The sequence below is a fragment of the Rana temporaria genome, chromosome 9, assembly GCF_905171775.1.
Source record: "Rana temporaria chromosome 9, aRanTem1.1, whole genome shotgun sequence".
Classification (NCBI taxonomy): domain Eukaryota; kingdom Metazoa; phylum Chordata; class Amphibia; order Anura; family Ranidae; genus Rana; species Rana temporaria.
This window is the reverse complement of record NC_053497.1, coordinates 144817183-144832578: the sequence shown is the minus strand read 5'-3', so window position 1 is coordinate 144832578 and position 15396 is coordinate 144817183. Positions and strand designations below refer to the sequence as shown.

The following is a 15396-nucleotide window of genomic DNA, read 5'->3' as shown; positions in this document are numbered from 1 at the left end:
ATCAGTGCATACCCTCCTCTGTCAGGAGAGCAGCTGATGGGCTCTCCTCTACTTGTGCCTGTCAGCGCGAGTGGAGGAAAAGCCGATATACATCTCTTCCTGTTTACACTGTGATCAGCTGTGATTGGACACAATTGATCACGTTGTTAAGAGCCTACGTCAGAGGCTCTTTACCTAGATCGGAAATGCGGTGTGTCAGACTGACGCACTACACCATCGATCACCGCACTGCGTGCCCCCACGATCGCGGCTTATCCTGCTGGACGTCATATGATATTCAGTCAGGATACCTTAACAACTTTGCGCACGTCATATTTCTATATGGTGGGCGGGAAGTGGTTAAAATCCAGCGAACAACATACATATACTTTGTTTCGCACAGCAGGGCCACCCTGCCGCAGTATATGTGCAGTGGGTGGTCCGGAAGTAGTTAAAGCCCGCTGTCGGCTGACATCACAGAGCCTGGACCGGCACCTGGCTCAGCTTCTCAGCAAACTGTTGGGAGATTGAGCAAGCCACTCCCTCACTTGCAGCTTCACAGCCAGTTTCCTACTGCGCATGCGCAAGCCTCGCCACGACCTCTGATGTGTCCCAGAAGGCTGCAGGGAAGGGGGTCGGCCAATTTCCGGCTCAGATCGCTGTGGTGCATATGACCGGAAGTGGGAGTGGGTTTTGTTTAGCAATGCTGACACATACCCTATTGATTTAAAGTGGATGTAAACCCGATTCATGAAATCTGACCTAGGCACATATATCGGTAGTATTTACTTATCTCTCTCCAAAGCACTAAGTCCCGTGTCTTTCTGCTGCTCCATTCCTCTGTAATTAGCATGATAACTTCTGACAAGTTCTCCGACACAGGAGATAAAAGCAGCTGGAGCTTTGTGTCAGGGAGGGTGCATAGAGACAGATTAGCAGAGAGCTGGTCTATTCACAGCACAGCTCTGCATGTTTTTTCTTTTCTCTGCCTATGTGGAGTGGGGGTGTGTACCTTTCCTCCAATCAGCTGTCAGACAGTGTATGCCAAGACTCCACGCCCAGTGGTGGAACAGGAAGAAAAAGTTCTATCGCAATGTTCATTTTCTAAACAGTATATAAAGCTGAAGACAGCAGATATAAATGTAAAACTTATGTAGGGAGATCTGTTTAATCTCTGTGTATCATCTGAGGCTGATCACTTCACTGGAGATATATATATATATATATATAAGGATTTACAGCCACTTTAAGTCAAGTATGAATTTAGATTAAAGGTCCGCTTTAACGCTAAACGCCAGGAAAACAGCCAAATATACACACATAAAATAAATATAAAAATAAGCTGTTCAAACTGCCAAAGAATTATATTTCTGATCATCCAATCCTGAGATTTACACATCTCTAACACACAGTACAGCCCTGTCTTGCAGTGCAGGGGACCAGATTTTTATCTTCTGCTGTTCAGTAACATCTACAGGTCCTGTCCCCAACCCTGCCATTCACTGAACAACGAGTGAAGAAGCAGTAGTAGAAGGGAAGAGAAATCTCTATAGCAGGGCCCCAGATTGTAAACATCTGACAGGGGTTTTAACCCTTTTCCACTCCATCCAAAACTAAGAGAAATGTTTTGTCTAGACATACATTAAATCTTTAGCCTGAAACCATTTACACTTACCCTGAGTTGAACGGAGAGGCGGTTATTCTCAGCCTCTCGGTTCCTTAGTTGCCCTTGTAGGTGAGCTCTTGTTGTTTCTAAAGACTTAGAATATTCAGTTGATGTTCTAGCTAGATCCTATGGAAGAACAGACATGATGATCACAGAATATAAACTATAAAAACACTGGCAAACAAAAAAAAAAGAAAAAAAAAATGCTTTTCACACCTTTTCTGTCTTCAGCTGAACCCGCAGATCTTCAATCTCCTTGTCTCGCTCATGAAGCCTCAGTTGGAGATGCTAAGAAATCAAAAATATGAAGAATTAGAACATAGGTAGAAGCAAGTTTATGGTTTATCTTAAGCAGGTCTCGTATGTACTGATCCGACAAATCGGAACATCGGTTGAAAAAAAAATTCACCAAACCTATTAAAATTCAATGGGTTAAAATTGTTACTGTTTTTTTTTTTTTTTATTTAAAATTCAAAAGAAGAAATAAAATGGAAAAGAAAAAAAAAACAAGTCAAATTTTGTGCTTTTAGTCGGTTGAAGGCCATCAAGTCGCAGAAGAAACCAGGACCGGAATATGATTTAAAGTGATTGTAAAGTCTTGTTACTTTTCCTAAAAAAAAAAAAAACAAACATGTTTTACTTACCTGCTCTGTGTAGTGGATTTGCACAGAGCATCCTGGGTCCTCCTTTTCCCGGGTCTCTCTTCTGCTCTCCTGGCCCCTCCCTCCTGTCAAGTGTCCCCACAGCAATCAGCTTGCTAAGGGGGCACCCGAGCTGAGTCACAGCTTCCCGTGTTCATTCAGACACAGAGCCCTGACCTGGTCCCACCCTCTCTCTTTCCTGATTGGCTAGCTGACTTTGACAGCAGTGGCAGCCGATGGCGCAGCTGCTGTGTCTCAGCCAATCAGGAGGGAGAATCTCAGACAGCTGAGACACTCGTGGACATCGCTGCACACAGAAGGTTTTTTATCTTAATACATAAAATGCATTAAAATAAAAAACCTTCTGCCTTTACAACTCCTTTAAGGATCAGTATGGGATTTAAAAAACAAAAACAACCTTCATGCTTACTTCCATGTTGCAGCCTCAGTGTCAAGATGCAGTTTCCCAAACTTGCTCTAAAAACAAAAGCTGAGCAATCACATGACCACAGATCCCTCGCTGCTTGGTCTGCACAGAGCGGAGAGCAATGACTGGCAGTTACTGCTCTCTGCTCCTTCAGTGCTCACTGGAGCACCAGGCTGAGGAGGGGTGGGCACTCTCAGCCACAAGCTGAAAGGCAGAGTAAGCTATCAGATGGCCAGCAGGGTGGATCCTGACAATATTGTCAGGATCCTTCCAGAGCCTGGTGCAGCTCTGCCCTGTCAACTACAGCCCATTATCAGTTGACTCCTTTGACACACAAGAGAAGTATGGGCAAAATATCTTTGGCCATACTTCTCTTTTAAATGTTGCAAGGATTAAAGACTCACAGAAAAATGGATAAGTGTGTGGCCAGCGCTGACAACATACCCTGTTTAAAATTTTAAAAGGTACCTAGCAATGTTTTTTTTTTTTTTTTCCCCAGATAAAACAATAATAGATAAAAGATAATGTGCAAAGCTGAAACCCAGCTTTGTTCTTTGCAGAGCACCCCCTATGTGATGCCTAAACTTCTATGTAATGGATGGTTCCATTTGTTTCCTTTTTTCTGCTTTGTATTGTGCATATTTTCTGCTTTTTATACCCTCCTTTTCTGAAAGTCCTGTATCTTCCCATAATGGACAGCAATCAAACAATATTGTTATGACTGTTCTCAGCTTGTAAAAAGGAGAGATGTGATTGGTTAATTCCAGTATATGCATTTTGCACATCAAAAAGTGAAGTATTGCTAAGATATAGGGAACATCTGGGAATGCTTCTTAAAAACCGCAGTGCACTTCCTGGTATGTGAGGATGCCTAGGCACTCCTATTAGTTTCTAAAATGTCTTGCTTTAAAACCTTCACCTAACCCTAATCAGCTTGCATTAAAAGTGAAAAGAAAAATCCCCCCAAAAACGAGCGGCATATTTTATAAACACTCATTTGTTTATCTGCATTGCAAGATCTTAGAGCACGCTTCCTGCCAGTCCCAGGAGATTTGGTGATGTCACTACTGTGTCGTTCAATGTTCTCCAGAACCCTGCCTCTACCAGGATGGCTGCCTTCATACAGAGACTCAGTGCAGGACAAGTCCGTAAAAGGAAAAGAGAAGCTGCAGGGAGACCACAGACCATACTAGTGACTAACATTTTGTTCAGTTGATCTTTAATGTATTCCACATGTTTCAATTGACCAGTAGGGCTGGCCATTATTGATACGATTTTCTTTCCTTCCACCACGCAAGGAAGGAAAGAACATCACTTGATTTCTCCATCAATACAGTCAGTGTTAATGGAGGAATGCCTCCTGATTTTGCTATTGTATTCTACCAGGGGGGTCAGGGGAGCCTTCCCGGCCAGCAGAATACAATGGTTACTGCTAGCAGGTATAGCCACTGGCAGTAACCGTATGTAGAAAAATAGTATATGCTGGTTGTACCCAAGTTGGATTGGATTGGAATAAATACTTATAGAGGGCCGAATGTGAGTTGTGAAACTCGCGTCTAAGTTGATCGATCAATCAACTTGGGTACAATCAGCTTGCCCATACATGGTTCGAATCTTGGCCAGACCCGCCAGAACCGACCGAGATTTGAACTGTCTATGGCCGGCATAAGGCTAATCATAGTGATTGCGTGAATAGGATAGTAGCTATGCAGTGTGGCAGAAGTGCATGAGCTGGTGACCATTCAAGGCACCAACCATATTTTAAACATCTATTAAAGATAACATGTATTGAGGGATATGCAGAGGCTGTCACTGCTGGCCTCCTTCTAAAAATTGAATGGTTGCCAGGCTGTCTCTGGTTATGATAGTTTAAATGGCATTAGTGAAATCTGAGAAATGTCAGAATTGATTTTTCTCACCACACCGAATAATACTTTTCACTGTCATTACATATTGTTAGCTATAAGTCCTCTTAGGCAACAGACTCTCAAGATGACGGCAGAGTGACGAAACGCATAGGGCGGAATCAACAGACGTGGTTGCATCACTTCCGACTGGTGGAGCTAGTGTCAGCAATACATGCTATACTGTTTTATATTAAATGTGAGTACATTTCCACATTGTTTTAAATGGAATAAAAAAGTTTAAATAGTATTACACTATGGCCGTCCTTCTCTCCTTTATATGGTAAACAATTGGAGAAATAATAAGACATCTCAGACTGGTCAGTTTACAGGGTGCTACGCAGTGGCAAATACTGTGAATGCCGTACACCCCCAAGCGGGGTAGACATTTCTGGTGAGTGCAGCCACTATAGGGGCACGGATAAGTCACGTTTGCTGTGATCACCTTCTGAAGAGGGAAATAAGAATAGAGAGTTTCTTTCACCAGCACAAAGCACTTATTTTGTATATCAAAACAATTTAAAGACTTAATTGGAATTATTTTTCTTGATTTATGTCAACACATGATTTGTGGTGTTTAATTTTGCAAATTTTTTCTGTTTGATTTTCTATATGTTTGATAATTTTTATTGGATTATTTTATGTGTCACATCAGCAACCACTATTCACAGGTAATTGTAGATACATTTTTGTCACTAGGAATTAGCATTAATAATAATTTTTCTACATAATAATGTAGTATTTTTAGTCACTACACATATATATGGTTTTTAATTCAACACTTTTTAACTACTTGCCGACCTGCCGCCGACGTTTTACGGCGGCAGGTTGGCTCCCCTGCGCGAGAGCCCGCAGCTCGCCGCCGTGCCCACGCGATCGCTCGTTACAGAGCAGGGACCGGGAGCTGTGTGTGTAAACACACAGCTCCCGATCCTGTCAGGGGGGGAAATGCTGATCCTCTGTTCATACAATGTATGAACAGAAGATCAGTGATTTCCCCTAGTGAGGCCCCCTACAGTTAGAACACACCCAGGGAACATACTTAACCCCTTCCCCGCCCCCTAGTGTTAACCCCTTCACTGCCAGTGGCATTTTTATAGTAATCCAATACATTTTTATAGTACTGATCGCTATAAAAATGCCAATGGTCCCAAAAATGTGTCAAAAGTGTCCGAAGTGTCCGCCATAATGTCGCAGTACTGAAAAAAAAAACGCTGATCGCCGCCATTACTAGTAAAAAAAAAAAATTAATAAAAATGCCATAAAAATACCCCCTATTTTGTAAACGCTATAACTTTTGCGCAAACCAATCAATCGCTTATTGCGATTTTTTTTTTTTTTTACGAAAAATATGTAGAAGAATATGTATCGGCCTAAACTGAGGAAAAAAAAAGTTTTTTTGTATATTTTTGGGGGATATTTATTACAGCAAAAAGTAAAAAAAAAAAAATTTTTTCAAAATTGTCGCTCTATTTTTGTTTATAGCGCAAAAACTAAAAAATGCAGAGGTGATCAAATACCACCAAAAGAAAGCTCTATTTGTGGGAAAAAAAGGACGCCAATTTTGTTTGGGATCCATGTCGCACGACCGCACAATTGTCAGTTAAAGCGACGCAGTGCCGAATCGCAAAAAGTGCTCTGGTCTTTGACCAGCAATATGGTCTGGGGGTTAAGTGGTTAAAAGTTAGTCGTAATCAATTGAACAGCGCCGTAACTACTTCACTCCCTTCACGCCATTGATTCACCTTTCCCTTCTATGTTTGGAGGGTGCTCCTGGGGTGTGTCGGTGCACTTGCTTCCTCCTTGGGTTCATTCCCTCAGCTCCCGGGTAAGACTTACCTCGCAGATCCTGCAACACTGCTTATTTAGAACTACTTATACGCAAGTATTCCAGGGAGATATACATCTTGTTTCCCCTTGCCCCTACCCTTTTTCTCACTATCTGGGTAAAACATTAGATCCTATTTGGTACCTTTTTTCGTCTTTTTCAGATATGCTATGCGTTTTCTCCTGATGAGTGGCAACTGGCCACGAAACGCGTAGAGCCCATCAATGTCATCATGTTCCCAACACATAGCTTGACCTTAACTGTAATATATTTGCATCCTATAACCCATTTGTATCCATTACTCAATAAGCATTGGCTTTTTATACTAGTTACCGTATTTATCGGCGTATACTGCGCACTATTTTGCCCTGAAAATCAGGGCAAAATCGTGGGTGCGCGATATACGCCGATACCCGCGCCGAGTTTGAATACTGCGCTGACATATACCGAGCGCAGTACACTCGTGTATAGTCGGGCAGTCTCGGCTACACTCGCGCTCACGTCCTGTACGTTCAGGACGTCAGCGCGAGAATTGCCGACTATACGCGAGTGTACTGCGCTCGGTATATGCCGGCGCAGTATTCAAACTCGGCACGGGAAAGCGGGAAACGAGCGAGGACGCAGAAGGACGCCAGACCCGACGAAGAGGACACCCGAAGCCACAGACGGACCCGACGAGTACACGCCGATGGACGCCATGCAAGACACCAAACTGTAAGTACAAAAATCTTTTTTTCACAGGAATTTCTGGGCAACTTTAGGGGTGCGCGCTATAGCCCAATAAATACGGTACTTCTATTGGATACTATGCAATTTCAGATGCGTGCATGAATTCTTCTTTTTTGTATGCCATCGCCTTGTGTATATAGATAAAAATACTCATGTTCAACGATTTGTTTATATGCCAATTAAACAATTTTACAGTTTCTCCTACCACGCGTCTTGTGCCTCACTCAAAGTCCCAAAAACCCCTTTCTTATTTCCGATTTACGGATGGAGGTGCATGTTATCATGCACCTCATTTAAAGTCTCATAACTCCCTTGCTTTCTAAATTCATAAATAAAGGGAAAAAAAAAAGGCAGAACTCCTGATCTGCATACGTGACTCAAGTGGTCACTGACTCACAACATTGAAGCCATTGGATCATCAAAAAAGCCAGCAATCCGAGTTTTTAAAAGTTTAGCAAGTATTCATTCTCAGAGCAAGTTTCCTCAAATAATCAACCTGGAGTAGCCACAGTACCAGACATTACTATAAGAAGACAGCTGGAAATGCAGCTACAGGTCTTGGTAATGACTGAGTGTGGGACCTCTTTATAGGAATCAGAAAATGGTTCATGTTATAAATCAATACCACATTTCGTCACATCACACATACAGCTCTCTCTGTGTCAGCATCAGACAGCTTCTTCAGTAAAAGCTCTTTCTGCTCCAACAGCCGGTGGGTTTCTGTCTGTAAAATAAAAGAAGACTAGGGGATAATACTGAATAAATCATTTCCATTGTCTCTATCATTTATCCAACTTGAAATAAAGAATAAACCCGGTCAGCCAACCTTATTTCTGGCACTGCCTGACCCAGGTTATGTGCTACTAAGCAAAGGGTTATTAAGCCTGATATAAAGACAAATTCAGACACAATGGGGTTGATTTACTAAAAACTGGAGTGCAAAATCTGGTGCGGCTCTGCATAGAAACCAATCGGCTTTCAGGTTTTATTGCCAAAGCTTTACTGAACAAGCTGAAGTGAGAATCTGATTGGCACCAGATTCTGAGTGCTCCAGTCTTGGTATATTTCCCCCATTAGGCGGCTGGTGCTCCAAATTTTTTTGGGGGGGGTGCAAACAAACTGAAAAAAAAAAAACATCAATTGCAGCCACTGTGCCTGTCAAATGCAGCCACTGTGCCCATCAATTGCTGCCAGTGTGACCATCAATTGCTGACACTGTGTCCATCAATTGCCACTACTGTGCCCATCAACTGCTGCCAGTGTGCCCATCAATTGTCGCTACTGTGCCCATCAAATGCTGCCACTGTGCATCCCCCGCCCGGCACTTACCTTGTTTCTGTGGGGCAGCGGGTCATGACGATGTCCTCCACGCTCCTCAATGTCTTCTTCCGTCCTCTGCCATGATTGGATGCCTGATAGGTGGCGCCCAAACACAGCGCCTGTTGTTTAAGCCAATCAGGTGACAGGCAACAGACCCAAGCACCTGATTGGCTGAGAGGCGGTTCAGTATTAGGAAAGCGAATATTCATTCGCTTTCCTAACACAACGCTGAGTGAAATGCATGAATCGATCTATGATGAGAGAGAGGTGGCAGGTGAGAGGGGGCAGTGCCTGTGCACCCTTATGGATGCACCGCCACTGGCCATTAGGTGCAATGGAAAAAGCACTAATGCCACGTACACACGATCGGTTCATCTGATGAAAACGGACCGATGGATTTTTTCATCAGATATCCGATGAAGCTGACTTTCATCAGTCTTGCCTACACACCATCAGTTAAAAATCTGATCGTGTCCAACGCAGTGATGTAAAACACAACGACGTGCAGAGAAAAATGAAGTTCAATGCTTCCGAGCATGTGTCGACTTGATTCTGAGCATGCGTGGATTTTTGACCGATGGATTTCCCCACCGACGATCGTTTTTTTCTATAGTTTTTTTAACCATCGGAAAATTTTAAAACAGGTTCTATTTTTTTCACCGATGGGACCCACGTACGATCCATAGGACCGTTTTCATCAGACGAACCGATCGTGTGTACAGGGCATTACTAATTTTCTAGTAAACACATAGCTACATTGACTGTTGTTTGTATATCTGCCTAGAATTCAGCAAGTGTATTTTATACACTGTATTTGTGGTATCTGAATCTGTCATACTAGCTTCCTGTAATAGTCCACACAGCAGGACACAGACTAGCAGAGTTCTTCATTGCCCAACTGCCAGGCTAGGGTGGGTTGGTGACCAAGCTGTATTATTTGACTACAGTGAAGAATTTGGGATAATGGGAACCAGCGTATCTTTCCCACCACAGGTTTCCATTGACCTCACCTCTCTGCTGTGTTGCTCCCTGAGCAAAGTCCTCAGGGTCCGGTTAGTCTCTTCGAATGTGTTCAGCTTCTCCAATAAAATCTCCTTCTGCCGGGTGAGGAGGTTCATGTCCGTGGTGTTCAATCTCTTCTCCTGTAAAAGGACAAAAGTGATGACAGATGGAGCTAATAGACAAAATGGCTAAACTCTGGCCTACTATTATGCAAGTCACTGACCTGCTTCATCTGAGTGATCGTGTCCTGCAGCGAGTTCACTTGTCTTACTGCCTCTGCCCCATCCATCTCCGTTTCCACCAGCTTGGCAAGCAGATGAGACTGTTCTTGCTGCAGCAGCTGTTTATGCCTCCTAAAATGCAATTATATCATGTTATACAATCTTTAGTCAATTCTAAAAGCTGTCCATTAGATTAGCAGAGGTAATGTAAGCCTGGTACACAAAAACACTCGTTTTATTTTTTGTTCAACACAATGGGCTGAACGGAAAAAAAACTGACAGCTCAGGTTGGAGCCACTGTATTAATAATTCGATGTTAGTACAGCGATCTCCCTTGCTGTTCTATTGTGTTCTGACAGGGGGCAGCCCCCCTGCCAGAACACTCCGGTCAGCGCTCACAGGGATTGGCTGAGAGTGCTGATCGGGAGACGGTTGGTTGCTTGTTTTACAGCATGCTGAACAGCTGGCTTCTGTCAGACCGACTTTAGTACAACTAAATTGCCCATAGACGGATCTAAATTAGATCTGTCTATGGCTGGCTTAAGAACCCCTCTCAAGGTTTTATTGCTGTCTTTCAGTTGCTAGAGGCCAGTAGGTGTGGTCTGGGTGGGGTGGCCATTTTTCTCCATAAGCCCGCCTCAGTCACTGTCCACTTGATCACAGCGTGCAGACAAAGCAAGGCACAATTTAATAAACTAATCATAAATATTAGGAGTAAATACTCTATATTAACCACTTGCAGCCAATGGAAATTGAGTTCCAAGATAGAAACCCAACTTTCTGTAGGATGTTTGCCCAATAAAATTGACTTGAATAACAGAAGAGATCAGAATACACATAATCTAGAATGAATCAGGGCAGGAACAAGCAGCAGATTCAAACCATCTGACTTAAGCCAGCCATACATGAATTGAAATTTGTCCGGGTCAGCAGGGACCAGGCAAGATTCGATCTATCTTTAGGCAGGCTGATTGGCCCAGGTCAATTCAGTAACCGGTAGTCATACTGCTACCAAGAAGTCAGCATTGTCAGTGCTCCTTCATACCACATACAGTGGGGTAAATACTTATTTGATGCCCTGCAGATTTTTTAATTTGCCCACTTGCAATAAAATTAAGAATTTATCATTTTTATCATAGGTGTAATTTAAATTATAGAGACAGAATATCAACCAAAAATCCAGAAAAAACACATGATACAAATGTTATAAATTAAGTTGCAGTTCAGTGGGTAAAATAAGTATTTGATCCCCAAGTAAAACATGTCTTAGTACTTGGTGGAGAAACCCTTGGTGGCAAGCACAGAGGTAAGATGTTTCTTGTAGTTAGTGACCAGTTTTGCACACATCTCAGGAGGGATTTTTGTCCACTCTTCTTTACAGATCTTCTCTAAATCCTTAAGGTTTCTTGGCAGCTCAAAGTTTCAGCTCCCTTCATAAATTTTGAATAGGATTAAGGTCTGGAGACTGGCTAGGCCACTCCATGATCTTAATGTGCATCTTCTTGAGCCACTATTTTTTTGCCTTGTATGTTTTGGGCCACTGTCATGCTGGAAGACTCATCCACGACCCATCTTCAGTGTTATGGCTGATGGAAGAATGTTCTAATCCAAGATTTTACAATACACGGCCCCGTCTATTGGCTCCTCAATACGGCAAATTCGGCCTGTACCTTTAGCAGAGAAACAGCCCCAAAGCATAATGTTTCCACCTCCGTGCTTGACTGTCGGGATGGTGTTCTTAGGGTCATAGTCAGCATTTTTCTTCCTCCAAACACAGTAAGTCGAGTTAATGTCAAAGACCTCAATTTTGTTCTCATCTGACCACAGCACTTTCTCCTAATCCTTCTCTGAATCGTTTAGATGTTCATTGACAAGCTTTAGACGGGCCTGTACATGTGCCTTCTTGAGGAGGAGGACCTTGCGGGTGCTGCAGGATTTCAAACCATGGTGGCATATTGTATTACCAATGGTTTGTTTGGTGACTGTGGTCCCAACTGCCTTGAGATCATTCACAAGCTCCTCCTGTGTTGTTCATGGCTGATCCCTCACTTTTCTCATAACCATCCTTACCCCATGAGGCGAAATCTTGCATGGAGCTCCACACCGGGGGCGATTGATGGTAATTTTGTATTTCTTCTATTTGCAAATAATCGCTTGAACAGTTGTCTCCTTCTCACCAAGCTTTTGCTGATGGTCTTGTAGCCCATTCCAGCCCTGCAATCTTGTCTTTTATACACATAACGAGTTGTCGTTTGGAGCACCTTATTAAATTCACATGACAAATCTGTGCATTAGATACTTTAGCCAGTCTGTAGGAGACAGAATAATTGTGTTTGGAAGGGGATCAAATACTTATTTTACTCAGTGAACTGCAACTCGATTTATAACATTTGTAATGTGTGTTTTTTGGGGGGGTTTTTGGTTAATATTCTGTCTCTATCATTTAAAATACATCTATGATAACAATTATAGGCCTTTGATTTCTTTAGAAGTGGGCAAACTTACATAATCTGCAGAGGATCACATATTTATTTTCCCCACTGTATGATAACCTCAACCCAGCATTGTGCTTTCTCTCCTAAAGTGCTGCAAGACTCTCTACTCACAAAAACACTTGTACCAGAACAAAGTACAATTAGGGACTAACACAAGCAGAGAAGAATATAAGGCTGCATTCACACCTGACCGTCAAAACGCCTGAAGCACGACGCTAAGATACGCTGGAGGGGAGAAATAACATTAATCTCTATGGAGATGGTTCACATCTCCACGCCGAAACGCTGATCGCGTGAAGCTCAAACAAGTCCTGGACCCTTTTTTGTCGCGCGTATTCAGGCGGCTTCGGCGTTCGGCATAGCCGGCAATGACCTGTAAAAAACATTGGGTTAAAAACGCTGCGTTTTGTCGCGGCAAATCGTGGTACAAAACGCTGCAATTTGTTGCGGTACAAAACGCAGCAAATCGCCTACGCAAAGGTGTGAATGCAGCCTAAAGCATTATGCGTGGGGGAAAAGCGCCTTGGTCTACTACTGAAGAACTGCCAGCAATGTGGACACCTACAAACTCAGATCTGTTTCCTCCTTGATGCGATCAATGCTTCTCTTCAGACGAGTGTTTTCATTCTCCGTCTCGGCCAGTTCCTGCGACACCTCATGGAGTTCTTCATTCTTGGAGTTCAGCAATCGCTTGGAGGCTTCCAGCTGTGCTTCATATCGCTCGATGGATTGGTCCCTCTTCTTTAGCTCCACCTGGTTAAACAGACAAGTTTATTCCCCTGTCTTTGCTTTTGTTACTGCTACAATAGATAAAAGAACTAGTCAGTCCCCTCACCTCGTTCTTCAGCGTCCCGACTTCACACATCAAGCTGTCGATCTTCTTTTCATAGGAGTTGATCTTGCTGCGTACAACCTCCTCCTCATCTGTGGAGAGGTCACTCATACGTAATGCCCCCATCATCTTCTCCATATCTGGAGGCGTTATATCCAAGCGATGAGTGGAACCCTATTGGAGAAAATTAAGAACTTGCATTGTTTTGGATTATAAAAAAACATTGTTAAAGTTTTCACTCCAAGCTTCTTCACCTAATGAAACTGCTTATCGTATATACTCGAGTATAAGCCGACCCGAGTATAAGCCGAGGATCTAATTTTAACACAAAAAAATTGGGAAAACATATTGACTCGAGTATAAGCCTAGGGTGAGAATGCAGCAGCTACTGTAAGTGGAAAAGAGGGTCAACAATGCCCATTTGAGAGAATGAGCCGGCCGTCGCCGCCCCCTCCACAGGTGAGCTCTCCAATAAGCGAGGAAGGAGCAGAGCAGAGAGCTGGGACTGACAGTCTACAGCTCTCTGCTTGGGGAACTGTCAGAACCGAGCGATCGGCGATGTTCGATCGCCCGATTCTCAGTGCAGAGGTGCCAGGGGACAGATGCAGCATCGGATCGAGGTAAGTATTATTCTAAAAAGAAAATTAAAACCATACTTCTCTTGTAAGTGACAGTTTTACCTTCCTTCAGCAGGCCAGACAGAATGGCAGCTATTGGACTCAGGCAAAAGACAGGTGATCTATCAGGGGGCCTTATAACCTTTAACTGGGCTGAGATTTCTGCTGTGAGTACAATGTACAAATATATTAAAACGTGACTTCCGTAACTCTAACGGTTTACTCTGTGGTCCCAGAAGAGGATACTTGGCCAGTCTAGAAGAAAGGAGGTTGAACCTTTGATTGCAGAAAGGGTTCTTTAAAGCTAGAGCAGTCAAAATGTAGAACTCCCTCCCCAGGAAGTGGTATTCGCCAAGAGTGTCGACAACTTAAAAAAAACGTACGGTAGATATCTTCCTAAAGAAGCAGAATAAACAAGACTATGGGAATTATTAGAGAATACAAATCATACACATAGGTTGAATTCGGTGGGCCTGTGTTTTTTTTTTTTTCAATACACTTACTGGCAACTCTATTAGGTACACCTTGCTATTACCGGGTTGGACCCCCTTTTGCCTTCAGAACTGCCTTCATTCTTTGTGGCAAATATTCAACAAGATGTTGGAAATATTCCTGAGATTTTGGTCCATATTGACATTTAGCGCCCCCGGAGGTTTAGTCAGGGAGCTCCTCACAAATCTAATTGCCAGGAGTAGTTACCCTGGTCAATCGCTAGAGATCTATTGATTTCTCCCTAAGTTTGGTCTTGTTGCGCTTTTCTTTTCTACCGCTAGGTGGGTGGGTACTTGGTGGTACTAGATACGAGAAGGGCAACCCAAGGTCAGGCTATGAGGTATCTCAGCCAATGAATTCCCCCTGAAGAAGATATGATTACCCTGTATTGAACACGTGTAGGGGAGGGGCCAGGACGACACAACAGGCAGTCTACCTGCTTAAGAGGAAGCATACACCATTCCAAAACCAGCCGCTGTAATATTTCTTGCCATACACAGAGTGGTGCACTGACGCACCTGGTACATGTGAGTACCCCATTGGGGGGTTGTTCTTATTTGTTTATAAAATGTTTAAAGCGATATAACACTATCGAGACATTTTTTTCCCCATTATTCCCGAGATACTGCGTGGGAAGCCCAGGATCCCGTTACCATTATAGAACCCAGGGGTGGCCTATCCAGAAGTAAGAGAACAGCGCAGGGTTAGGATTGCGGCTTGCAGTCTAACCATAAACAACGGTTTTGCCGGCCAGAGAACCTGTCGTGATAGGAGGAAAAAGGGAAGCTGTTGCCACATAGGGACCAACCACCTTATTACCAGGGACAAGAGCTGCACGATTAATCATGGTGAGAATCGCGATCTCGATTCTCCCCGCCCGCGATCTCCCCGCATGATGGCCCGCAATCTCCCCGCAGGATGACCCGCGGTTCTTCTACATGTCACCGCCGTCCACGTAACCAGCGTGGAACGCAAATGGCGGAACTGACTTCAGCAGCGTCGTCAGTTCAATGCGTAATGCCGCTGGCACTGGGCATGTGCGGTTGACGTGTCTCAGTCTTTTGGCCCGGGAATTTAGAAGCGAGCACACGCAACTTGGAGGCACGCCACACACAGCAACAGTGACTGCGCAGTCAGGTAGGACTAACTAGTGACGTACTTTTAAAACAGCCATGCCATGCTACTGGTCTGCTAGTATTATCAGCTATCGCTGCTGTGTTTTTTTTTTTGATGCCCTTTGGCC

General features: G+C 43.5%; 1 protein-coding gene across 3 annotated transcripts in view; it reads right to left on the bottom strand.

Annotated features, from left to right (window-relative positions):
* The window catches only part of ODF2 (outer dense fiber of sperm tails 2), a 71876-nt gene that overhangs the window by 41750 nt on the left and 14730 nt on the right, over positions 1–15396 (bottom strand). For all 3 annotated transcript variants that reach the window (XM_040324741.1, XM_040324739.1, XM_040324740.1), the window contains exons 4-10: positions 13048–13218; positions 12778–12965; positions 9720–9849; positions 9505–9636; positions 7824–7898; positions 1862–1933; positions 1655–1771 (exon numbers count right to left, since the gene is read on the bottom strand). In XM_040324741.1, the coding sequence (XP_040180675.1) occupies positions 1655–1771; positions 1862–1933; positions 7824–7898; positions 9505–9636; positions 9720–9849; positions 12778–12965; positions 13048–13218 (885 nt within the window). The remainder of the gene's footprint in view (positions 1–1654; positions 1772–1861; positions 1934–7823; positions 7899–9504; positions 9637–9719; positions 9850–12777; positions 12966–13047; positions 13219–15396) is intronic.